We start from the raw sequence: 26,375 nt of genomic DNA, 5'->3' as shown, positions 1-26,375 counted from the left end.
CTCGATCTCCTGACCTCGTGATCCGCCTGCCTCGGCCTCCCAAAGTGCTGGGATTACAGGCGTGAGCCACCGCGCCCAGCCCCATGAATCCCTTTCTGTTGTAGAAGTTTCAAATAATTTAGGAAGTAAATGAAATAAAAACCAGAAGTTCTTTTTCTTTCTTCCCTAGGGATAAGCACCCCCCTCCCCCCTTTTTTTTTTTTTTTTTTTGAGATGGAATTTTGCTCTTGTGGCCCAAGCTGGAGTGCAGTGGTGTGATCTCTGCTCACTGCAACCTCTGCCTCCTGGGTCCAGTCGATTCTCCTGCCTCAGCCTCCCAAGTAGCTGGGATTACAGGCATGCATCACCATACCCAGCTTATTTTGTATTTTTAGTAGAGACAGGGTTTATAGGCATGCACCACCACTCATGGCTAATTTTTTGTATTTTTAGTATGAACGGGGTTTCACCATGTTTGCCAGGCTGGTCTCGAACTCCTGACCTCAGGTGATCCGCCTGCCTTGGCCTCCCAAAGTGCTGGGATTACAGGCATGAGCCATGGCGCCGGCCAGGGGTAAGCCCTTTTAAGTGTTCCGTACATTTACATATGTACAAATGTAAACACACACACACAGAAGAGATTGTATCGTTTACTATTTTATGTTATGTTAATGTTATGTTGTGTTATGTTATTTTTTGAGAACTCCCGACCTCAGGTGATCAGCCTGCCTCCCAAAGTGCTGGGATTACAGGCATGAGCCACTGCGCCTGGCCAAGATTATCTAGTTTATTTTTAAAAACCTAAATATACTATATATATGCCTTTTTCTGTAACCTGCTTTTTTTTTAGTTAACAGTGTGTCTTGTAGCGCTTCTGTTATATATTGTTAAATTTATACACACATACATATACATGTGTATCTGTCTGTATTTCTAATTAACTAAGTTTTGCCTTTATAAGTTTTTTAGTAAGCATTTCATTTCAGAGTAGTTTTAGATTTACAGAAAAGTTGCAAAGGTGGTACAGAATTCCCATACACCATTATTAACATCTTACATTTATTTAGCACGTTTATCATAGTTAAGAAACAGTAGTGATGCGTTATTATTAACTAAAGTCCATACTTTATTTAGAATTTCCTTAGTATTTTGTCTTACACCCTTTTTCTGTTCAAGGATCCCATCCAGGATACTGTATTACATTTAATCATCATGTCTCCTTAGACTCCTTTTGGCTGAGACAGTATCTCAGACTTCCATTGCTTTTAATGACCTTGATTGTTTGAGGTGTACCAGTTAGGTATTTTGTGGAATGTCTCCCAACTGGGATTTGTCTGATGTTGTTCTCATGATTAGACTGGAGTTGAGGGTTTTGGGGAGGAAGACAATAACTGTAAATTTTAAAAATAAAATTTAATTTAAAAATATTGAAAAATTTATAGTAAGAAGTGTCCCTAGCTTTCCCTATTCATTTCATGTTCCTCAGCTCGTTTAGTATCCCATCTGCTTTTTTTTTTTTTTTTTTTTTTGAGACAGAGCGTTGCTCTGTCGCCCAGGCTGGAGTGCAGTGGCGCGATCTAGGCTCACCACAACTTCCGCCTCTCGGGTTCAAGCGATTCTCTTGCCTCAACTTCCCTAGTAGCTGGGACTACAGGTGCATGCCACCACACCGAGCTAATTTTTTTTTTTTTTTTTTTTTTTTTTTTTGAGACATAGTCTCGCTCTTCTTGCCCAGGCTGGAGTGCAGTGGTGCGATCTCGGCTCACTGCAACCTCTGCATTCCTGGGTTCAAGTGATTCTCCCGCCTTGGCCTCCGAAAATGCTGGGATTACAGGTGTGAGCCACTGTGCCTGGCCTAATTTTTGTATTTGTAATAGAGATGGGGTTTCACCATGTTGGCCAGGATGGTCTCAGTCTCTTGACCTCGTGATCTGCCCGCCTCGGCCTCCCAAAGTGCTGGGATTACAGGTGCGAGCCACTGTGCCTGGCCATTATCTGCTTTTTTTTTTTTTTTTTTTTTTTTGAGACGGAGTTTTGCTCTTGTTGCCCAGGCTGGAGTGCAGTAGCGCTCTCTCGGCTCACTGCAACCTCTGCCTCCTGGGTTCAAGCGATTCTCCTGCGTCAGCCTCCCGAGTAGCTGGGATTACACAGATGTGCCACCACGCCCAGCTAGTTTTATATTTTTAGTAGAGACGGGGTTTCTCCATGTTGGTGAGGCTGGTCTCGAACTCCTGACCTCAGGTGATCTGTCTGCCTTGGCCTCCTGAAGTGCTGGGATTATAGGCGTGAGCCACCATGCCCGGCCCCCCGTTTGCTTTTAATTCCAGATTTCTGAATAAAATGCTCGTATTACTTTTTTTTAGTTAGTTTTAGACATATAGTGCATTCTTGTTATGTTAGATAAGAATTATCACTTTTATTTTTTATTTATTTTTATTTTTAGTATTTTTTTCAAGACAGACTCGCTTGTCACCAGGTTAGAGTGCAGTGGCTCGGTTCGTAGCAGGGACTACAGGCCTGTCCCACCATACTAAGCTAATTAAAAAACAATTTTTTTTTTTTTCCTGTAGAGACAAGGCCTCACTTTCTTCCCCAAGCTGGTCTTGCCCTCCTGGCATCAAGTAAACCTCCTGCCTCAGCCTCCCAGAGTGTTTGGATTACAGGTGTAAGCCACTGAGCCTGGCCAGAATGACCACTTCTATAACCTAGCTTCTTTCCTTTTTAATAATTCCACATACCTTAGTTAAAGCAATAATCAGTGCTTATAATGACTCTGCAAATGCTGTGTAATGCAGATCAGGGAGAGATCCTTTTTATATGGCTTTCTTCATTTTTGTGTAGTTAAAAATTGCCTCTCTTTTTCATTTACTTATGTATCCATTGCTTCATTTTCTCTCTATTCTCTGTGTTCTGTGATAAGAGATAATTTGCCAGCTCCCCCTTTGTTTCTGGAGGTCTTGTTTTTAAGAGCTCCATTCTTGCACTTCAGCCTGAACTAGTTATCCGCTGAGCCATCTGCACAGTGTTTATTTTAATACATTCTCATCTGCTCTTTGATGCTGGGTCCTCCGATCTCACATTGTCTTCCTTTGTTTACTACTCCTTAATTTACTTGAGCACGCCCTCAAATAACTTCCTGTGACAGCATGCATATGTGGTAATTTTTTAAAAATTTTTGCTTGTCTGAATATGCCTTCCTGCATACTTGATTGATAGTTTGGCAGATTATAAAATTGTAGGTTAAAAATTATTTTCATTCGCAATTTTGAAGGCATTGCTGTATTGCTTTTTAGCTAGCATCTGTGTACTGTTATTGTTGAAGAGTTCATTTCCATAGTTACCTGATCTTTTATGTGATCTATTTATTTTTTACTCTCCTCTAGAGGGTTTTAGGATCTTTTATTTATCCCAGTGTACTGAAATTTCATAATTGTGTGTGTAGTGTCTGTGTGAGGAGGGGACCATGGTGGTGGATTCCATTCTTTGTACTCATCCCTTATGAAATCTTTCATTCGGGAGACTGATCTTTTTTGGGAAAATTTATTGTATTATTTATTTGATATTTTTCTTCCCTATAAAATTCTGAATTCCCCGCCCCCCCTCCCCGAGATTTCAGTTAATTTGATATAGGATCTCCTGAATAGATCCTTTTAGGTCACCTTATTTTGCTGTTTTCTACTTTTTTTGCCTTTTGTTCAGCTTTTTGGGAGATTATCTCACCTTTATATTGTAACGTTTTAATTAAGTTTTTCAGTTTTGCTATTGTATTTTTAATTTTCCATATCTCCTTTCTAAATTTAATTCAGTTTAAGCGTTTTAGGGAAGTACAGCCAGCTTGTTTTTAGATACATCCTTTGCCTTACCTGGGGTGCCTGAGTCTTGAAGCCTATTTAGTTTCTTCAAAAATGGAAGTTCAGTGTTTTCCTTAAGGGATGAGAGTGAAATAATCTCAACTATTTGGTGTGGGTGGAGTGGGAAGTTTGACTTTTCTTTTTATAAACTTTTAATCAATTTTCCTTAAGATAGCTGTATGTGTATATATACATATGTGCAAACACATATGCATACATGTATATATACATATATGTGTATATACATGTATTCATACACATGTATATATGATAGTCTTGGGATCCTTTTATAGATTTTGACTCTTTAAACATTAATGACTTCATAATTTTTCATTGTATGAGTATACCCAACTTTAATCAATTCTCCATAATTAAAATTTAAGTTATTGCAGATGTGATGGCTCACATCTGTAATTCCAGCACTTTGGGAGGCGGAGGTGGACAGAGTTCGAGACCAGTCAGGGCAACACGGTGAAACCCCGTCTCTACAAAAAATATAAAAAACTAGCCTGGCATGGTGGCGTGTGCCTGTGGTTCCAGCTACTTGGGAAACTGAGGTGGGAGGATCACTTGAGTTGGGCAAGTCAAGACTGCACTGAGCCATGTTCGTGCCACTGTACTGCAGCCTGGGCGACAGAGTGAGACCCTGTCTCAAAAAAAAAAAAAAATTATTTTAAAGTTATTTACAGTTACTATTGTAAATAATGGGGGATGAGGACCCTTGTATAGCTAGCTATACAGTTGGCCCTCTTCATCCGTGGATTCTGCATCTGTGTATTCAGCCAACCATCCATCAAAAGTATTTGGAAAAAAGCAGTGAAAAATAACAGTACAACAATAAAAATGATATAAAGTAAACAATACAGTCTAACAACTATTTACGTAGTATTTACATTATATTAGGTATTATAAGTAATCTAGAGATGATTTAAAGTATGGGAGAATGTGCATAGGTTATATATGCAAATACTACGTAATTTTATATAAGCGACTTGAGCATCCACAAATTTTGGTACATGGATTTAGGTATTTATGGGAGTGTCCTGGAACTAATCCCACATGGATGATGGACAACTGTATTTGTGCAGGTTTGCCTCCTTTTTATTAAATTCTAGCAGTGGAATTATGGAATCAAAGGATTGATCTGTTTTAAAGTTTGTTCTACATATTGTTAAATTGTCCTCCATAAGACTGTCTTTTCTTAAACTCATTGTGTAGAAGTGCCTATTCACTTTACCTTTGCCAGCATTCGTTATTCTTATTTTTTTTTTAAATAGTCAGTTTGATAGGTGAGAAATGGTTTCCTACTGTTCTAATTTGTATCTCTTTGAATACTGGTAAGGTTGAGCTTTTTTCCATTTCTTTTTTTAACATTAACATTCTTTGAAACTTGCTGTTTTATGTCCTTTGTTCCTTTTTTTATTTTGCTATTTTTAAAATTTAATTTTTTAAGTTTTTTTGGTATTGTAAGAGCTTTTTTTTTTTTTTTTTAACAAAGCTCTGCAGATGGTGAAGATGTGGAGAAAGGGAACCCTTGTACATCATTAGTAGGAATGTAAATTAGTACAGCTTCTATGGAAAACAATATAGTGATTCCTCAGAAAATTAAAAATAGAACTACCGTGTGATCCAGCAGTCCTACTGCTGAGTATATACCCAAAAGAAAGGAAATTACTATGCTCCCATGTTCATTACAGCATTATTCACAATAGCCAAGATATGGAGTCAAGCTAAGTTTCCATCAAGAGATATATGGATAAAGAAAATGTTGATATATATACACTGTGGATATATTATTCAGCCTTAAGAAAGAAGGAAATCCACCAAGCAGGAACCCACATCCAAGAACAGAGCACTTTGCTTCTCCCTCGGAATGAATGGAGACCAGAAATCAGATGTTTATGCCCAAGAAAAGCAGGAATTCATTCAGCATTTCTCCTGGATTGTCAGGGTGCTGACTGAGAATGAGATGGGGCACCCAGAGACAGGAGTGCTATTGCCCGACTCGAGAAGATCCTGGAGTACAATGCCATTGGAGGCAAGTATCACCAGGGTTTAATGGTGCTGGTATCATTCCAGGAGCTGGTGGAGCCAGGGAAACAGGATGCTGATAGTCTTGAGTGGGCCCTGACTGTGAGCTGGTGTGTGGAACTACTGCAAACTTTCTTCCTGGTGTCAGATGACAGCATGGATTCATCCTCATTCACCTGCCAGGGGCAGATCGGCTGGTATCAGAAGCCAGACGTAGATTTGGATGCCATCAATGATGTTGTGCTTCTGTAAGCATGTATCTACCGCTTGCTGTATCTACCACCATTTCAGTTAGGAGAAATAAGTTCAATAGAGATACATGCTCTGTTGCCTGGAGCAGCCCTATTACCTGAACCTGATCAAGCTCTTCCTGCAGAGTTTCTGTCAGACTGAGATTGGGCAGACTCTGGACCTCATCACAGCCCTCCCAGGGCAGGGTGGATCTTGGCAGATTCACTGAAAAGAGGTACAAATCTATTGTCAACTACAATCGATTCCTGTAGCTGCAGCCATGTATATGGTAGGCATTGCCGGGAAGAAGGAACACACCAATGCCAGGAAGACCTGCTGGAGATGGGAGAGTTCTTTCAGATTCGAGATGATTACTTTGACCTCTTTGGGGACCCCATTGTGACTGGCAAAGTTGGCACTGACATCCAGGACAACAAATGCAGCTGGCTGGTGGTTCAGTGTCTGCAACAGGCCACTCCAGAACAATGATCAGATCCTGCAGGAGAATTACGGGAGAAGGAGGCCAAGAAGGTGGACCCGCTGAAGGCACTGTATGAGGAGCTGGATCTACCAGCTGTGTTCTTGCAGTCTGAGGAAGACAGAGCCACTTTATGGGTCTCATGTGGCAGTATGCGGTGCCCCTGCCCCCAGCTATCTTCCAGGGGCTAGCACACAAAATCTATGAGCGGAAGAAGTGGCCTGTAGACTGCAAGGGCAGGGAGAGGAGGCTCTCAATAAATTATTGTGTAACCTTAAAAACAAAAACAAAAGCAGAAAAAGAAAGAAAACAAAAGAAACCCTGTCATTTCATTTGCAACAACATGGATGAATCTGGAGGATATTGTACTAAATGAAATAAGCCAGACACAGAAAGACAAATGCCTTTTGATCTCATTTATATGTGAGGTGTAAATAGTCAAACTCATAGAAAAAGTGTAAAATGGTGGTTACCAGATGCTGGGGGATTGGGGAGATGTTCAAAGGATACACAATTTCAGTTAGGAGAAATAAGTTCAAGAGATCTATTGTATATCATGGTGACTACAGTTAATACGTTGTAGATGTGAAAATTGCTAAGTAGATTTTAAGTGTTCTCACCACATACAAAAAGATAAGTATGTGAAGTAATGCATATATTTGTTAAATAGCTTGATTTAACCATTTTACAATGTATTCATCAAAACATCATGTACACCATAAATATATACAATTTGTAAGTTTAAAAAAAAAGAGCTCTACTTAAGAAGGAAATTAGCCCATTATCTTTCGGGGAAAATTGTTTGTCCTATACTTACACCTAGAAAAATTGTGGATCCTTAATGTTAGGGAGGAGTAGTTTCATTCAGTCATAGAACTTACTGTAAAAAATGAATAGGCCAGTTAGATAAGGGGGCTAAATTTGAGAACTATTCCTGGAAGACTTAAGGACTAAGAATTTCCTTCTCTGGTGTAGCATGGCAAAGGAAAAGAAGGAAGGATTAACAAAGATGAACCAAGAGCACCTTATGCAAGAGAAAGTCATTGATTTACTGTAGAAAATAACGCAGTAATTTCTCACTTTATCACAGAACCTGTTTCATGCATAAAACAAGCATTTATTGAAAGAAAGCCTTCTCTACTCGTGGAGTTTATGTGGGTGGGGAGGAGGATGGTAACACAGATATCTGTAACCTGAATACAGTGTGAAATTTCCTGTAATACAGATAGATAACATGATTACTAAACAGTATAGTACTAATGGACCTTGTTTAGTTTCTTAGCACAGAAAAAATAAGAATGGTCCTTTAGGTGATTGCCAGAAGTTAGAGCTGTTACCTCTCTTTCCTGTAGTGATAAATGACATCTGAGAATTAAAAGACAGAATAAAATGAAATGAGACTCAACAACAAATTTTTAGTTTTGAATAATTTTTAAAAATTTTTTCTATTTTTGAGGTAATCAATATGAGAATGATGAGAGTTAAAATTTTTGTCATAATGAAGATATATTTTAGGAAGCAAGGAAGTATATAGTACATTTTAAAAAGTCAGGAGAATAGTTAAAAAATGGCAGTCTTCTGTTATCTGGCAGATAATTCTGAAGATTCCAGATAAATGGATTGTTGACATATTTATTCTAATTTTTCTTGTAGAGATAGGGTTTTGCTCTGTCACTCAGGCAGCAGTGCCATGACACTAGCATAGCTCACTGCAGCCCACTGAGTAGCTAGAACTCCAGGTGTGTACCACCATGCCTGGGTAATTTTTTTTTTTAAAGGTTTTTGTAGAGACAGGATCTTGCTATGTTTCTCAGGCTTATTTTTTGATATTTATTTTAGAGACAGGGTCTTACTCTGTCACCCAGTCTGGAATGTAATGGCATGGCCATAGCTCACTGCAGCCTTGAATTCCTGGGGTCAGGTGATCCTCCCATTGGGTTTATTTTTATCTTTTTAGAGATGGGGTCTTACTCTGTCGGCCAAGCTAGAATTGCAGTGCAGGGTTCATAGCTTGCTTCATCCTTGAACTCGTGGACTCAAGGGATCCACCTGGGTAGTTTGGACTGCAGGCATGTGCCATCATGCCCAACTAATTAAAAAACAAACAAAAACTTTTTTTTTTTTTTTTTTAGAGATGCGGATGTCATTATGTTGCCCAGGCTGTTCTCAAACTCCTGGCCTCAAGTGATTCTCATACATCAGCCTCCTTAGTAGCTGGGATTACATGTATGTGAGCCTGGCTCTTGTAACTGTATTTTGTACCTATTAATCAACTGTCTTCATCCTTCCCTTCTTCCTGCCCTTCCTAGCCTCTGGTAACCGCTAATCAACTCTTTACCTTCATTAGATACACTTTTTAAGTTCTTTTTTTTTTTTTGAGATGGAGTCTCACTCTGTCACCCAGGCTGGAGTGCAGTGGCGCGATCTCGGCTCACTGCAAGCTCCGCCTCCCGGGTTCACGCCATTCTCCTGCCTCAGCCTCTCCGAGTAGCTGGGACTACAGGCGCCCACCACCACGCCCGGCTAATTTTTTGTATTTTTAGTAGAGACGGGGTTTCACCGTAGTCTCGATCTCCTGACCTCGTGATCCGCTCACCTCGGCCTCCCAAAGTGCTGGGATTACAAGCGTGAGCCACCGCGCCCGGCCATTTAAGTTCTTACATATGAGTGAGAACATGCAGAATTTCTGTACCTGCTTTATTTCATTTAACATAGTGACCTCCAGTTCCATCCACATTGCTGCAAATGATGAGATTTCCTTCCCTTTTTAGGCTGAATAATATTCCATTGTGTATATGTACTACATTTTTTTATCCATTCATTCGTTGATGAAACCTTAGGTTGATTCTCTATCTTGGTTATTGTAAATAGTACAGTAAACATGGAAGTGCAGATATCTCTTTGATATACTGATTTCCTTTATTTTGGGTATGTTCTCAGCAGTAGGATTGCTGGATCATATGGTAGTTCTATTTTTAATTTTTTGAGGAACCTTCATACTGTTTTCCATATTGGTTGTACTAGTTCGCATTTCCACCAACAGTGTACAAGTGTTCTCCTTTTTTGCATCCTTGCCAGCATCTGTTTTTTTTTTTTTTTTGTCTTTTTGATAAAAGCCATTCTAACTTGGGTCAGACGCTATCTCATGGTTTTAATTTGCGTTTTCCTGATAATTAGTGATGTTGATTCTTTTTTCATGTACCTGTTGGCCATTTGTATGTTTTTTGAAAAATATCTTATTTAGATCATTTGCTGCCCCCCCACCCCCCTGCCCCCTTTTTTTTGAGATAGGGTCTCTCTCTGTCACCCAGGCTGGAGTGCAGTGATGTGATCATGGCTCACTGCAGCTCCGACTTCCCAGGCTCAAGTGATCCCCCTGCCTCAGCCTCTCAGGTAACTGGGACTACAGGTGCGTGCCACCATGCCTGGCTAATTTTTTCTTTTCTTTTTTTTTTTTGAGATGGGGTTTCACCATGTCACTCAGGCTGGAGTGCAGTGGTGCCATCTCGGCTCACTGTAACCTATGCCTCTGGGGCTCGGGTGGTCCTCCCACCCCAGCCTACCGAGTGGCTGGGACTACAGGCATGTACCACCTGGCCTGGCTAATTTTTGTATTTTTTGTAGAGATTGGAGTCTCGCTATGTTGCTGGGCTGGTCTTGAACTCCTGGGCTCAAGCATTCCACTCGTCTTGGCCTCCCAACAATTTATGTCTTTTAATTGGATAGTTTAGTCTATTTTTATTCAAATAGATAAGGACTTGTTTTCTGGTTGTTTTCCTCTCTTCTTTCTTCCTGTTTTCCTTTTGTGTTTAAGTGATTTTTCTCTAGTAGTATGTTTTAATTCATTGCTTTTTTTTTAAGGATATCTATGATAGGTTTTTGCTTTTTGGTTACTGTGGGGCTTGCAAAAACGTCTTCTAGAAATAACAAGGCTTTTTTGTTTGTTTTTGTTTTTTTGAGATGGAGTTTCGCTCTTGTTGCCCAGACTGGAGTGCAATGGTGTGATCTCAGCTCACCGCAACCTCCGCCTCCTGAGTTCAAGTGATTCTCCTGCTTCAGCCTCCTGAGTAGCTGGGATTCCAGGCATGCGCCGCCACGCCTGGCTAATTTTGTATTTTTAGTAGAGATGGGGTTTCTCCATGTTGGTTAGGCTGGTCTGGAGCTCCTGACCTTAGGTGATCCGCCCACCTAGGCCTCCCAAAGTGCTAGGATTACAGGCATGAGCCACCATGCCCCACCACAAGTTATTTTAAACAGATGTTTAGAAACATTTCTTTCTTTTGATCAGTAAGAAACCAAGGAAAAACTTAAACTAACAAAAAAAACCTCTTTACATCAGTTTCCATCACATTTTGACTTTTTCTTCTCTTAATGTCGATCTTTTCATATTTCCCATCTCTTATCAAGTTGCCGTGCCGTGGTTATTTCTGATAGATTTATCTTTTTGTTTTGTTTTGTTTTGAGGTGGAGTCTCACCCACTCTGTTGCCTGGGCTGGAGTACAGTGTTACGATCTCTGCTCACTGCAACCTCCGTCTCCTGGGTTCAAGCGATTCTGCTGCCTCAGCCTCCCAAGGAGTTGGGATTTACAGGCACGCGTCACCGTGCCCTGCTAGTTTTTGTATTTTTAGTAAAGATGGGGTTTCGCCATGTTGGCCAGGATGGTCTGGAACTCCTGACCTCAAGCAGTCCGCCCACTTTGACCTTCCCAAGTGCTGGGGTTACAGGCGTAAGCTACTGTGCCCAGCCAATTTACCTATTATACTTCATGCCAGAAATATGAGTGGATTATACACCAGAGTTACAGTGTTAATTTTGAATTTATGTACTTTTACCCATGAGTTTTGTACCTTCAAATTTTTTTTGTAAGCACCCCTTTGTTTCAGATTGAAGAGCTTCTGAATATGTTGTCCTACTTCCTCCATGTATAGTTGCTGAGAAGTTTATTGTCAGGCTAATTGGAGCTCTTTATATGATATGTGCTTCTTTTCACTTACTGCTTTTTAAAATCCTATCTTTGTCCTTTTTCTCTGAGAATTTGATATGCCTTGGGGTAGTCTTATTTTGGTTGAATATGTTTGGTGATCTCTGACCTTCTTGTGTCTGGACACGTATGTTTCTCCGGGGTTGGAAGGTTTTCTGGGATTATGTTCTATTTTTTTTTTCTAGAAAAATTTAACAGATTTCTTTATAATTATTATAAAGTTGAACTGCTGAAACTTGTTCACTGAAACATTTTGACTTGCATTAATGCTTTACATCCCTGCATTTATATTAAAAATTCACACACAAATGAAAATGTAAAAACTGCCAATACCTGATTTCTGTCACCTGTTTTTCCATTCACAGTCATATACTTAGGCACCTTTTGACCCCATGGGGGAAAAAAATCTAACGTTCAGAACTACCAGTAACAGGAAGAAGATAATTTTTTTTCTGTTTTTTGAAGAATGAAATGTTTCCCATCACATTGGATTCTCAAGCATATTCTCCACTAATATGGTTTGGCTCTGTGTCCCCACCCAAATCTCATCTTGAATTGTAATCCACACCTGTTGAGGGAGGGACCTGGTGGGAGGTGATTGGATCATGGGGGCGGTTTCCCCCCATGCTGTTCTTGTGATAGTGAGTCTCATGAGATCTGATGGTTTAAAAGTGTCTGGCAGTTCCCCCTTCACTCTCTCTCTCCTACCACCTTGTGAAGAAAGTGCTTGCTTCTCCTCCTTCCCCCATGATAGGTTTCCTGAGGCCTTTCAAGCCATGCAGAACTGTGAGTCAATTAAGCCTTTTTTCTACCTCAGGTAGTTCTTTATAGCAGTGTGAAAAAGGATAATACATCCACGTATTAGCGGTGTGCTAGCTGGATGTCTTTTGGCATAATTTTTTTTTTTTGAGATGGAGTTTTGCTCTTGTTGCCCAAGCTGGAGTGCAATGGTGTGATCACAGCTCAATGCAACCTCCGCCTCCCAGGTTCAAGCGATTCTCCTGCCTCAGCCTCCTGAGTAGCAGGGATTACAGGCACGTGCCACCATGCCTGGCTAATTTTTGGTATTTTTAGTAGAAACGGGGTTTCACCATGTTTGCCAGGCTGGGCTCGAACTCCTGACCTCAGATGATCCGCCTGCCTTGGCCTCCCAAAGTGCTGGGATTACAGGCGTGAGCCACCACGCCCAGCCCTTTTGGCATAATTGTTACACGTTTTGCATGGATAGCACACAGGTTGGTGTCTTCAAAAATGGCCAGCCAGTTAAGCCTCACTTGCCTCCTGCAAAGTACCAATAACTGTGCTCTAGAAGCATAGATGTGTTTTAAATCCCTGAGCAATTTGTTGCACCAGATGCTGGAAGGGAAGTTTGCCAGTCAGTGATTCAGTGGACTTCTGATAACGTGTAATTTCATGGAATTCCAGGCCTGTGATGATATGTCTTCACCCTTCCAATAGAGGGCACACTCTTGTGAGCGGCCTCCTGGCTGCTTTACCACACCGGTGGATTGCAGGCAGTCAGTTTTGTAGGAACTATGGTATAGAGACCTCCTTACTTACCCACCTTCTTGTTAGGCTGGAGCTCAGTGAGCTAGAGGTGGTGCTGACCTTAGAGAGTGACAGTGGTATGGCAGTGGCTCCAAACACAATTGAAAAGGATTATTTTTAAAAACAAGCTTACTTCCCCTTCTTTCTCCACTTCTGGAAATTACTCTTAACGTTTGTTTTGAGGTTATTCGCTATATCTTATAGTCATGCTTTGCTCCTTTTCATTCTTTTTTCTTTTTTCTCTTTTGTGTATTTTCAAATAATTCATCTTTGAGTTCACTGATTCTTTCTTCTGCTTTATCCTTTCTACTGTTGAGAGCCTGTAAGTGCATTTTTCATTGCAGCAAATGTATTTCTCAGTTCCAGGATTTCTTTTTGATTTTTTTCATTATTTCAATGTCTTTGTGAAATTTCTCTGATAAATTCCTAAATTGCTTTCCTGTGTTATCTTGGAGTTGTCTGAGTTTCCTTAAAACTGCTATTTTGAAGTTTTGATTTGAGAGCTCACATGTCGCTGTTTTGTTAGGATTGGTCACTGGCTCCTTGCTTTGTCTGGGGAGGTGATGGCTGCCTGCTTGCTGTTGTGTCTTGTAGTCTTATGTCTGTGGCTTTGCATTGAAGGATTAGTTATGTATTCTGGTCTTCAATGTCTGGCGTCTGGCTGGTTTTGGTCCTTACAGAGTATATTTGCTTAGTGGTTTTGTGCGGTTGCCTGTCGAATCCCCTTAATTCCATATTGCTGCCCCCTTTTGAGCACTAGATGGTGCAGTAAGCCCAGGTTTGCCTCATTTGGGGCAAACGTTCAGAGGACTGCCTATCCCCAATGGCGGGGTGGGGGTGCCGCGGGCGGTGGGGTGGGGTGGCGGGGGTTGGTCCTAAAGAGGATATTCTGGCTATGTGCGAGGGCTGGCTACAGGTTCATGCCCAGAAGACCCGTGGAGCTTGCCTCCTGTGGTGTGGTGCTGCTCAACAGCCACCCTGATTTGGCATCATTTTTGGCTGAGATAAACAGCAGAGTTTCCTGGGCTGTCTCTAGCTGCCTCCAGGGCTTTTTCTCCCTACAGGCACTTGCAGTGCTTCTTGTGGATTAAGGCAGGAATGGTTTTCCTGCAGGAGAACCCAAGATGGTGAAGAAGCTGGCTGTCTGCCTCATTCTTTCTTTTTCTAATGTAAAACTTTTAGCCTTGGGGGATTTTTCCATGAGGTGCCTCGCAGATTTGGGGAGGGGAATCACAGAATTCGGTTTCTCTTACCATCATCTCTTTGGATTTCCCTGTGACCCTGGAGATCATCTGTACCTCAGGTTTGAGTTCTGGGATATTGCTAATGATAGTCTTGATCCTGGATATTTGTTTTTGGTTTTCTGTGGGGAAGAGTGAAGCCAGATGGCTTCTGCTCTGCCGTTTGATGATGCCACTGTCCTTATTTATTTATTTTTTAACTTACTGAAAATATTCTGCTGGCTTATGGTTGATGAGAAGTCAGTAGACTCTTGCTGTAGTCTGTTTTTTCCTTACGCTTCTTTTATAGTCTTCTCTTTGTCTTTAGCTGTTTTGCAGCTTCCATTGTGGTGTTTTTATGTGTGGAATTCTTTTTATTTATTCCATGTAAGAGTTATTAGCTTTCTTGAATCTTATTTTCTGCCCTAATTTTGAGGTCTGTATGGCTGCAGTTGGAAGGAGGTGGTGAACAAGAATTTCTCCAAGGTTTCTGGGGGCCCCATAGCTGCAAGGTCAGAACAGAGGTGAAGCCAGTGTCCACTACTGACTCACCTTGGGAGCCCTCATGACTTTAATAATAGTGGAGACTAGTGAATTTTATTGAAACCAGATGAGATTATTTTGTTACTAAAACCGGTGTTCCAAAGTGGTAGTTAGAATAAGAATCAACTGGCATTTATTGACTGTAAGATTCTTAATGCAGTATTATTATTCATCTTTATTTCCTAAATCCATACATGCTTGATAGAAGTATATTGGGTGAATGAGATACATATTACACTGAAGCATATGTGGCTTATACTACTAAAACATAAGTTCACCATATTTCTGAAGATCCCATTTGTATTTTGTTTAAAATTATTTTAGGCTGGGCGCAGTGGCTCACCACTGTAATCCCAGCACTTTGGGAGGCTGAGGGTAGGTGGAGTGCTTGAGCACAGGAGTTTGAGACTAGCCTGGGCAACACAGTGAGACCATGTCTCTACAGAAAATTAAAAAATTAGCTGGGTGTGATGGTGTACACCTGTGGTCCCAGCTACTTGAGGGACTTAGGTAGGAGGATCGCTTGAGCCTGGGAAGTCAAGGCTGCAGTGAGCTGTGGTCATGCCACTGCACTCCAGCCCATGTGACAGAGCAAAACCCTGTCTCAAAAAAACAATTATTTTAATGAGTTTCTTTTTATATCTTAACCTTTATGTGTGGGCTAAACACATACTTTATATGTGTTTGAAAAGTATGTGTTTAGCCCATGTTCATTTTCCCACATATATGATTTCTTTTTTGTTCTGGGTTGATAGTAACTTAGTCATATATTCCTTCTTCTTTCTTCCATTCTTAGATTCCTTTGGCTGTTTGGGTTTAAACTATATCATAGGTCTGTTTGCATCTGTTTCTCCCACTCCCCTTTGTATTTACTTATTTATGCCTTAAAAGTTGACCTCATGTTTTAGAGCAGCTTTAGGTTCATAGCAAAATTGAGCAGAAGCTGCAGACTTCTCATATACCCTCTCCCCTGACACATGGATAGCCTTCCCCGTTATTAACATCCCCTATCAGAGTGGTACATTTGTTCCAACTGATGAACCTACATTAACACATTGTTACCACCCAAAGTCTATCGTTTACATTAGGAGTCACTCTTGGTGTTATAAATTTTCATGGGTTTGGACAAATGTATAATGACATGTATCCACCATACACCATGGAGTATTTTAATTGTCCTAAAAATCCTTTGTGCTCTGCCTGTTCATCCCTCCTCCCCACTATACCCTGGCAACCACTGATCTTTTTATTTAAAGTCTCTGTAGTTTTGCCTTTTCCACAGTGTCATATGGTTAGAAGCATACATTATGTAGCCTTTTCACACTGCTTTTTTTACTTAGTATGCATTTATATTTCCTCCATGTCTTTGCATGGCTTGATAGCTCACTTCTTTTTAGTGCTGAAGAATATTCCGTTGTCTGAATGTGCTACCTAAAGGACATCATGGTTGTTCCCAAGTTTTGGCAGTTATGAGTAAACCTGCTGTAAATGTTGTGGTACAGATTTTTGTGTAGACATAAGTTTTCAGCTCCTTTAGATAAATACTGTAGACTGTGATTGCTGGAACATATGATAAAAGTATATTTAGTTTTGTAATAAACTGCTAAACAGCCTTCCAGAGTGGCTGTACCATTTTACATTCCCACCAGCAGCAGATGAGTGTTCCTGTTGCTCTGTATTTTTGTCAGCATTTGGTGTTGTCAGTGTTGTGGATTTTGGTCATTCTAATAGATGTGTAGTGGTACCTCATTTTTGTTTTTATTTGTGTTTCCTTGATGACATCAGGTGTGGAGCATCTTGTCATATGCTTATTTGCTATCTGTATATCTTCTTTGGTGAGTTGTCTCTTAAGGTCTTTGGTTTTTTTTTTGTTGTTGTTGTTTGTTTGTTTTGAGACAAGTTCCTACTCGTTCATCCAGGCTTGAGTGCAGTGGCACGATCTCTGCTCCCTGCAACCTCTGTCTCCCGGACTCAAGTGATCCACCTCAACCTCTCACCTAAAACTCCCACCTCAACCTCCCGAGTAGCTGGGACTACAGGCATGCACCACCATGCCCAGCTAATTTTTGTACTTTTACTAGAGACAGAGTTTCATCATGTTGCCCAGGCTGATCTTGAACTCCTGGGTTCTAGCAATCCGCCTGCCTCAGCCTTCCAAAGTGCTGGTATTACAGGCTTGAGCTACTGTGCCCAGCCTGGTCCATTTTTAATTGTTTGTTTTCTTATTATTGAGTTTTAAGAGTTACTTTTTTTTGGATAATAACCCTTTATCGGATACATCTTTACCAAGTATTTTCTTATAGTCTGTGGCTTCTTTTTAGTCTCTTGACTGTGTCTTTTGCAGAACGGAAAATTTTACTTTTAATGAAATCTAGCTTTATCAGTTCTTTTTTTTTTAATCTATTGTGCCTTTGGTGCTGAATCTAAAAAGTCATTGCCAGAATCCCTGGTCATCTAGATTTTCTTCTGTGTTATTTTCTAGCACGTACCACTTCTCCTAGTTTAGATTTTTTTTTTTTTTTTTTTTTTGGTATGTGGATATCCAGTTGTTCCAGTACCATTTGTTGAAAAGACTTATCTCCATCAAGATAAGTTGATTGTATTTAAGTGGATCTGTTTCTGGACTCCCTATTTTGTTCGATTGATCTATTTGTGTATTCTTTTGCCCATAACACATTGTCATGATTTCTCTTTTTATTTTTAAATAAAATGTTTAATCCTTATATTTAGTTTGACTTTTCAAACCGAGAGTTTCTTGCTTTTATGGTGTTAGAATTCTTACTTTTATTCTGAGAATTATGATGAGAAGGTCAGTTACGATTTTTTTCCAAGCTTGAGATTAGACTGTGAAGGATAAAACCATACGAATTCTTGGTCACAGAAAGAAATGAATAAAAACTGAATAAGAATTCTAGTCTTGTTAGGAGTAATGTATTATAGTAAACAGTGATGCCAGGGCACTGTTTTCCATCACTTCTGTATGTAAAGATCTAGAAGTGGCTTTTTCATTTTCATTTTTTTTTTTTGAGATGGAGTCTCGCTCTGTTGCCCAGGCTGGAGTGCAGCGGCGCCGTCTTGGCTCACTGCAACCTCTGCCTCCTGGGTTCCAGTGATTCCCCTGCCTCAGCCTCCTGAGTAGCGGGGATTAAAGGCACCCGCCACCATGCCCAGCTGATTTTTTATATTTTTAGTAGAGATGGGGTTTCACTATGTTGGCCAGGCTGGTCTCTAACTCCTGACCTCAGGCGATCCACCTGCCTTGACCTCCCGAAATGCTGGGATTACAGGCATGAGCCACCACACCCAGCCTAGAAGTGGCTTTTTAAAAGGAACATACTACGATACATTAGTGGCAGATTTGATTTTATATACAGTGGTCTGAATTACGGCCAAAATTTCTTTCTTTGGGATTATGGATACCAATATTATAGGTAAATAGACATAGATATTATTCTACATTTGGAAGGCTTTTATCTTTACAAACTGCTTCGGTATGTATTTTCTATTTAATCTTTACACAGACGCCATCGTACAGCTGCAACTGGAGATCTGAAAGTTTGTCGGTTATCTAGGTTGTAGAGCATAATCTTGAACCTAGGTCTCCTGAGTTTGTAGGCATCCCTCTTTCTCATAGCTCTGCCATGTAACATGACTACAGGAAGTTCAATGGAGGCATTTAAGGTTGGATTTTGGGCCGGGCATGGTGGCTTATGACTGCATGGTGGCCTAGCATTTTGAGAGGCTGAGGCAGGAGGATTGTTTGAGCCCAGGAGTTCGAGACCAACCTCAGCAACATAGCGAGACCCTGTCTCTATTAAAGAAAAAATAAAGAAAAAAATGATTGGATTTTGAAAAAGGATAGGCTCCACCAAAAAGTGGAAAAATTGTAAGAAGGGTGAAAGGTAGGTTGAAAGGCTGAGAGGTGAGAGTAAGACAGATGTGTGGGTTAAGGACAGAAGTGATGTCACAAAAAATGCCCTTTGTTTATGTATAGATAGGATTAGTTGTGTTTGCTGAGGATGTTTTGATATCAGGAGGGGTAACTGCAGTTATGTTGTCTATAACTCTCCTGTCTTGGCTTTGCCATTGTTTTTGTTTTTATAGATGTTTTTCACATGACTTCATACCTTCAACTGTACTTTAATTACTTGATATCATACCAGAGTGCATATTCTAAGATTCCTTTTCCTGTGTTATGAAATTAATGTGTGCCCATTGCAGAAACTTAGAAACTTTCCACCTTAAATAGTGGAATTTTAAATGTTAAATAAATTAAATATATTCAATATGTTAAATATTTAATTAAATAATTAAATAATTTTAAACAATGGCTTTTAATAATTTGGGTTATCTTTCAGTTTGTTTTTGGAATGTATGTATATTTCTAAAGTTTAAGAATAGTTGAGTCATAGTGTATGATAGTTGTATTTCCCTAGAAGCTAGTTTAATTTTATTCTGAAAAATATTTATGTTTTATGATTGTGGTAGGCTTATATTGTGAATATATGCTATTAAAAGTTTATAGTTGTTGGCTGGGTGTGGTGGCTCACGCCTGTAATCCCAGCACTTTGGGATGCCAAGGCGTGCAGATCACTTGAGGTTAGGAGTTCGAGACCAGCCTGGCCAACATGGCGAAACCCCATCTCCACTAAAAATACAAAAATTAGCCAAGTGCTGTGGTGTGCGCCTGTAATCTCATTTACTTGGTGGCTGAGGCAGGAGAATTGCTTGAACCTGGGAGGTGGAGGTTTGCAGTAAGCTGAGATCGTGCCACTGCACTCCAGCCTGGGCCACAGAACAAGACTTTGTCTCAAAAAAAGAAAAAAAAGTTTATAGTTATTTTAACGTGTATGATTACAAGTCAGGATCGTGAGTACCTTTAGGGGTGCTATGTAAAGACTGGAAGGGAACACAGAAGGATTCTGTGGTGCTGTTTCACAAGTATCTTCATTTTATTACATTAATATTATACTTTAATACAATTTAATAGTTATTAAAATAATACGTTTAAGTTGATAAGATTAAAATGAATTGTTGGAAAAAGAAATGTGGAGACATTTTAGGTGACTTTTTTTCAGTTGTAATTTTAAGTGATATATAAATAGTTCATTTTGTTAAAAGTTTAGTTACTTAGGAAATATTATATAATGTGTCTAAGCTCCAGCTACTTGGAGTAACATTTTTTTTTTTTTCCAAGATGTAATCTCACTCTGCCACCCAGGCTGGAGTGCAGTGGCGCGATCTCAGCTCACTGCAACCTCCACCTCCCAGGTTCAAGCGATTCTCCTGCCTCAGGCTCCCAAGTAGCTGGGATTACAGGCACCCACCACCACACTCGGCTAATTTTTGTATTTTTAGTAGAGTTGGGGTTTTGCCATGTTGGCCAGGCTTGTCTTGAACTCCTGACCTCGGGTGATCCGCCCACTTCGGCTTCCCAAAGTGCTGGGATTATAGACGTGAGCCACCGCGCCCGGCCTGGAGTAACACTTTATGGCTAGACAGCAACCTATGACAGGATTTCAAGGACTTTAACATCAGAAAGTAAGAGTAGCAAACCAATCAGAAGTGTGGGAACACTGCAGTCTAATTCAGAAGTTAAGTTATATGCGAACAGATACAGAGTTTATCTCGTTTATTCACCCCTGTATCCCTAATCTTTTTCTTGTACTCAGACTACATATTTGTTGAGTCAATGAATTCCTGTTTGCTGTACTTTCATATGCTTGGAGTGTTATCACTTTAAAAAAAAAAAACAGAAACACCTTGTCAGTGTTATAGGTGAAAGTAATGTCTTTTAATTTGTATATTATTAATGAGTGAAGTTTAAAAATGTTTATTAATCACATGAATTTAATTTTTTGAAAATTTATTTAAGTAGTCTAGACCTGTGCTATTCAGTATGGTAGCCACTAGTTTTATGTGACTATTCAACACTTAAAGTGGAACTAGTTTCAAATTGAGATGTGTCATAAATGTAAAATATATGTTAGATTTTGAAATCTTATGAAAAAATATAAAATATCATTTAAAAATATCAGTTCCATGTTGAAATTATAATGTGTTGGACCCATTGGGGTAAGCAAAATATATCATTAAAATTAATAAAATTGTTTACCAATTCAGATTTAGATTACTGTCTAGATCTGGACAGTGCTTATATAGACAGTAATCTAATCATTATATGATTAGGACCTGGGTTATGGTAGTATTTATAGAAAGGAAAGTAAGGAGTGATTTTTAAGAGATTATGCAGTATGCATATATACTATATAATCTCTACTATATTCCAGGATATTTCACAGTTCTTGTATACTTCCATCATGGTTTTGTAATCAGTCGTAAGCTTTTTGAGGGCAAAGGTTTATGTCACTATTTTTATATCCTACTCTATATTTTGTCTTTTGCTGGGTGCATAGGAAGTCATTTGAACAAAGAAGAATTTAATAGGATATGAGATATTTTGTTTGAAGTTTTAGAATGCAAATGAATGATCCCTAGAGTTATTATGCCCTTCATTTAAATATCACAGTATCACCAAGTAGTCAGATTGAGTCTTACTATTTTTAAAAGGAGCCAAGGGTAAGGGAACCAACATCTAGTCTATGTATGCCAGGCTCTACATAGTCATTTTATATATTTTTTCATTTAATCCTTACAGTAACCATATGAGGAAGGTATCAACTACCATTTTACAGATTAGGAAACTGAGATCAAGTAATTTTTCTGTTATGTTGCTAATCCATAGATGCTCAATTTCAACACTAGCACTTTTCCATTGTAGCTTTTGCTTCACCTAAAGTTAGTTATTTTAAGTGATTTGAAATAAATTTAATATTTTGGTTGACATGAAGTAAGTGAAGAATACTTAGAATAAAAATGTATAATGATAAATTTTGACAATATGTATTTCATATTCAATAAAAAAGGAAATTTAGAAATATTCCCCAAAACCTGAGAGGAAAAAGAAAAGGCATATTTGTTCCTCATTCTGATTTTCTTTGTGTATTGTAATTCCAGAAATTTACTTATAGTTTGTGCAGATAAGTAAAATCGTAGTTTTTTCATTTTAAATATTTCCTTTGTTTTGTCTTCCAGATAAAATCAAAGACAAAATTAAAGAGAGAGACAAAGAAAAAGAGAGAGAGAAAAAGAAACATAAAGTAATGAATGAGATCAAGAAAGAGAATGGAGAAGTAAAGATTTTGCTGAAAAGTAAGTTTTATTCAGTGATTTTAGTTCTACTTTATTATACTGTTCAGCATCTGTATTGGCTAAGTGAATAAAATAAGAAATGTTATTTGGTGCTGAATTTTGCGGAGAATAAACAATGATGAGGAAATGAAAAGTAAATGTAACAGTGGAGAGTTCTAATCTGTATGGTAACATGTCTTATAGTGTATTTAGTGAGCCATTAAAAAGTTACGAAGGTTAAGCTTCATTAAACTTAATTTCTTAAATTATTTTAAAATAAGTTAATTCTATGTTTGCATTACTCATATTTAGATAATCTAAAAGGAAGAAATTAAGAAAAATTGCCGAAGCAAGTTTTAGTATGATAGGGATGGTGAAGTAAGTGATCTTCTTAAAAATATTTGACTGTAATCACCATACCATAGTCTAGGATTTCGAGGGAACATTTTGCTTTGAGCTAAATCAGAAGGGGTATGTTTCTTGTATGTTTAAGAATATCCTTGTTTTATTCTTTTTTTTCTCTGTTACAGTTGCATTCATTTGCTGTTTATATATGAGGGTGGGGTGGAGAGAAGAATTTGGGGGGTAGGTGGTTGGGTAATAAGTATACTACAAATCCTATCAATAAGTCTGAACTTGTAAAGAGAGAATTTATGGTAGAATAGACGTAAGGATAGTCTTAAATTCACTCAGATGTCAAGGTAAGAAGAATCCGTGGCATTCGGTTGCTAGACAACTAGCGAATTCACTAGCTAGCCAATTCACTAGTGCTATCATGTTGATAGTTGATGATTAGAACATATTGACCTCGATTGACTTCATATTGAATTTAATTGTTGATAAGGCTTTATATTTGCTTGGGGGGAAAAGACCATAGCACTGCATACGTAGCAAAATAACTGGTAGTTTATATTATTTAAGATAAAGAGTATTAGATTCTGTATTTTCATTGCATTCTTTGTCATGTTTTCAGATATTCGTTTTCTATTATCTACGTGTCAGAACTGTCTTTTCTACGATATTCTTTCAACCTTGAAGAAATATGTCAGAGCTTAAGTTGATAGCTACTTATTAGTTAATGCTCATGATCCTTTTGTTCTGTTTCTTTTGCCAGCGTATTCTATCTGTGTTGTCTAATTAGATTGTAAGCCTTTGAGGCAGGAATTGAATATAACCACGCTAGTTCTTTATAGCAGCTAGTGATGAATGCTTGAAAAGTCTACTTAAGGCTGGGTGCGATCGCTCATGCCTGTAATCCCAGCACTTTGGGAGGCCGAGGCGGGTGGATCACTTGAGGTCAGGAGTTTGAGACCAGCCTGGCCGACATGGTGAAACCTTATCTCTACTAAAAATGAAAAATTGGTGGCACATGATGGTGGACATCTGTAATCCCAGCTACTCGGGAGGCTGAGGCATGAGAATTGCCTGAACCCGGGAGACAGAGGTTGCAGTGAGCTGAGATCACCCCACTGTACTCCAGCCTGGGTAGAGTGAGATTCAGTCTCAAAAAAAAAAAAAGAAAAGAAAAAGTCAAGTCTACTTAACTTTACCCTTGGTTTAGCCCAATAGCCATTTTTTTTCTGATTTAATCAAATAGTTGTTTTCTTGTTCATTTGAAAATATCATGCTGTAAATTCTGTTACTTGAGAAGGAATCTGTTTTAGAAACATTTTATGAAAGCCTCATATGTTCTTGATTGAATACTGGATTCCTAACATAATGTGAATTATGTGAATCCAGAGATTACACATGAAAATAACATTTAAAACAGCCTAAAAATTGAGATTTTTTAAAAAATGAAATATACAATATTAACTTTGAAGTAGACAAAAATTTAGGTGATATTTTGAACCGAATTAAACTGAAACTAGTGATGATTAAGGTAAAAGAATGAGATAGATGTGGAAATTAATTTGTGACTTCTGGGATGTCCATGGAAATTTTAGGGAAAATGTATTCACAGTGGAGGTAAGTAATAATTTAATTACTGCCTTACAGTGTTACCAAGATTAAATGAGGGAAAGTATGAGGAAAGTGCCAAGTATAGAATCTGGCTCACAGGTACTTACTACTGAGTAGTAAATAGTTATGAAATCTTTCTTGTAAGTATGTATGAGAGGTTAACTTTGTGATTAAAAAGCGACAAAACTGGCCGGGCACAGTGGCTGAATGTAATCCCAGCATTTTGGGAGGCCGAGGTGGGTGGATCACCTGAGGTCAAGAGTTCAAGACCAGCCTGGCCAACTTGATGAAACCCCATCTCTACTGAAAAATACAAAAAATTACGGTGGGCACCTGTAATCCCAGCAACTCGGGAGGCTGAGGCATGAGAATCGCTTGAACCCAGGAGGTGGAGGTTGCAGTGAGCCGAGATGGTGCCACTGCACTCCAGCCTGGGCAACAGAGAGACTCCATTTCAAAAAAATAAAAAAAAAAAACAACAACACCACCACCACCACCAAACTATCTCCTCTCCTCAGTGTGTAGTACATAGATTAAGTGAATAAACACATGATTCATTAGGAAAACAGTGCTTGTCGCATTGAAAGCACTGAGTGTTTTCTGTTGTTACTATCTACGAGAAAGAATTTGCTTAGTATGTGGGGCCATTTCCAAGTGAACCTGTGGTGGTGGTAGGGAAAGGCATCTTTTGTTGTTGGTGACTTGGAACAACAAATCATTTACTTTGCTGAGAGAAAATATACTTTCATCTACTACTGTGTGCCATTTTTTTCCTTGTGACCTCCAACTTTTATTCTATCCTTGTAATTTTTTTCTTCTGTTAATGATAATGTTGCAAGCTGTGGTATACACAGGTATTGATGGATGATGGCATTTGAAAATCTAAAATAGATGCTAAGTGTGCCACACCAATTCATTTCCTCCAGGTTTTTCTTAAAAATTGTGTCAGGTAGGCTGGGTGCAGTGTCTCACGCCTGTAATCCCAGCACTTTGGGAGGCCAAGGCGGGCGGGCCACTTGAGGCTAGGAGTTTGAGACCAGCTTGGCCAACCTGGTGAAACCCCATCTGTACTAAAAATAAAAAAATTAGCCAGGCGTGGTGGCGCTCGTCTGTAATCCCAGCTACTCGTGAGACTGAGACAGGAGAATTGCTTGAACCCAGGAGGCAGAGGCTGCAGCCGAGATTGTGCCACTGCACTCCAGCCTGGGTGACAGAGCAAGACTTGGTCTCAAAAAAAAAAAAAAAAAGTGTCTTTTTTTTTTTTTTTTTCGAGAGGAGCCTTGCTCTGTCATCCAGGCTGGAGTGCAATGGCACGATGTCGGCTCACAGCAAACTCTGCCTCCTGGGTTCAAGCAGTTTTCCTGCCTCAGCCTCCCGAGTAGCTGGGATTACAGCCGCACGCCGCCATGCCTGGGGCTAATTTTCTGTATTTTAGTAGAGACAGGGTTTCACCATGTTGCCCAGGCTGATGGTGAACTCCTGAGGTCAGGCAACCTGCCTGCCTTGGCCTCCCAAAGTGCTGGGATTATAGGCGTGAGCCACTGCGCTCGGCCTGTCAAGTTTTTTTTTTGACTAGAAATATACACAAAATTATATATATGATAAAAAGTTTTTATTAATGCAAAAACCTTATAAAGGTTTATTTGCTAAGAAAGTTGGATTATTTGCTCTTTTCAAAATAGTTTAAAGGAACAAATAAGTTTGAAACAAAGTTTATTTAGTGGGTCTCATTTTATACTAAAGTTCACCAACTGCTTTTTCTGATTGTATGCATTATGTTCCAGGCATTTTTATGTTGCTTATTAATGGTAAAGTGTGAGAACATGTGTTATGATTATAGTATTTTTTAGAGTAAATGTTTGTCATTATAGCATTTTAAATAAGTTTGCTGGTGAGCAGTTAGAATGGGGTTAAAAGAAGCCAGTGTCCAAGGTGATTGGTAGTGTACTAAAGGTCACAGGTAGGTAAATCATGGCTGGAAGAGCGACAAAACTGCAGTGCAAAAAAAAGCAGATTCATTCCCCAGAGGCCAAAAGTTGAGAATAACTAAGCTAATTAGTACTTTTTTCCTATATATAATAATGGGATCGGGGAGAGAGAAAGATAGATATAAATTTTATAAATTTTTCTGAATTTTGTTTTTCACTTTATTAATACAAAAAGTATACAAAAGTCAGTGGTAGAATTAACCCAATGAATTTGTGATCTTAAAAGTTTTTTTTTATTTTTCTTTTCATAATTAGCCGTTAACAACACATGCTGTCTTTGTTTCTGTGTACGCTTCTTTCTACTTCTGTGAGTGTCTCTCTCTGGCTGTAAGTATATCTGCATCTCTGTTTCTGATACCCTCACTCCCAG

The 26,375-nt window shown here is 39.1% G+C and overlaps 1 protein-coding gene and 1 pseudogene across 1 annotated transcript in view; both read left to right on the top strand.

Moving 5' to 3' along the window:
* The window catches only part of RSBN1L (round spermatid basic protein 1 like), a 97,809-nt gene that overhangs the window by 28,697 nt on the left and 42,737 nt on the right, over positions 1-26,375 (top strand). The window contains exon 2 of the mRNA XM_055283461.2: positions 21,960-22,076. Within this exon, the coding sequence (XP_055139436.1) occupies positions 21,960-22,076 (117 nt within the window). The remainder of the gene's footprint in view (positions 1-21,959; positions 22,077-26,375) is intronic.
* LOC129484827 (farnesyl pyrophosphate synthase-like) lies at positions 5,357-8,115 on the top strand (annotated as a pseudogene).

This window comes from Symphalangus syndactylus, chromosome 6, assembly GCF_028878055.3.
Source record: "Symphalangus syndactylus isolate Jambi chromosome 6, NHGRI_mSymSyn1-v2.1_pri, whole genome shotgun sequence".
NCBI classification, from domain to species: Eukaryota; Metazoa; Chordata; class Mammalia; order Primates; family Hylobatidae; genus Symphalangus; species Symphalangus syndactylus.
The sequence above is the reverse complement of the archived record's forward strand: the minus strand, read 5'-3'. Positions and strand labels throughout refer to the sequence as shown.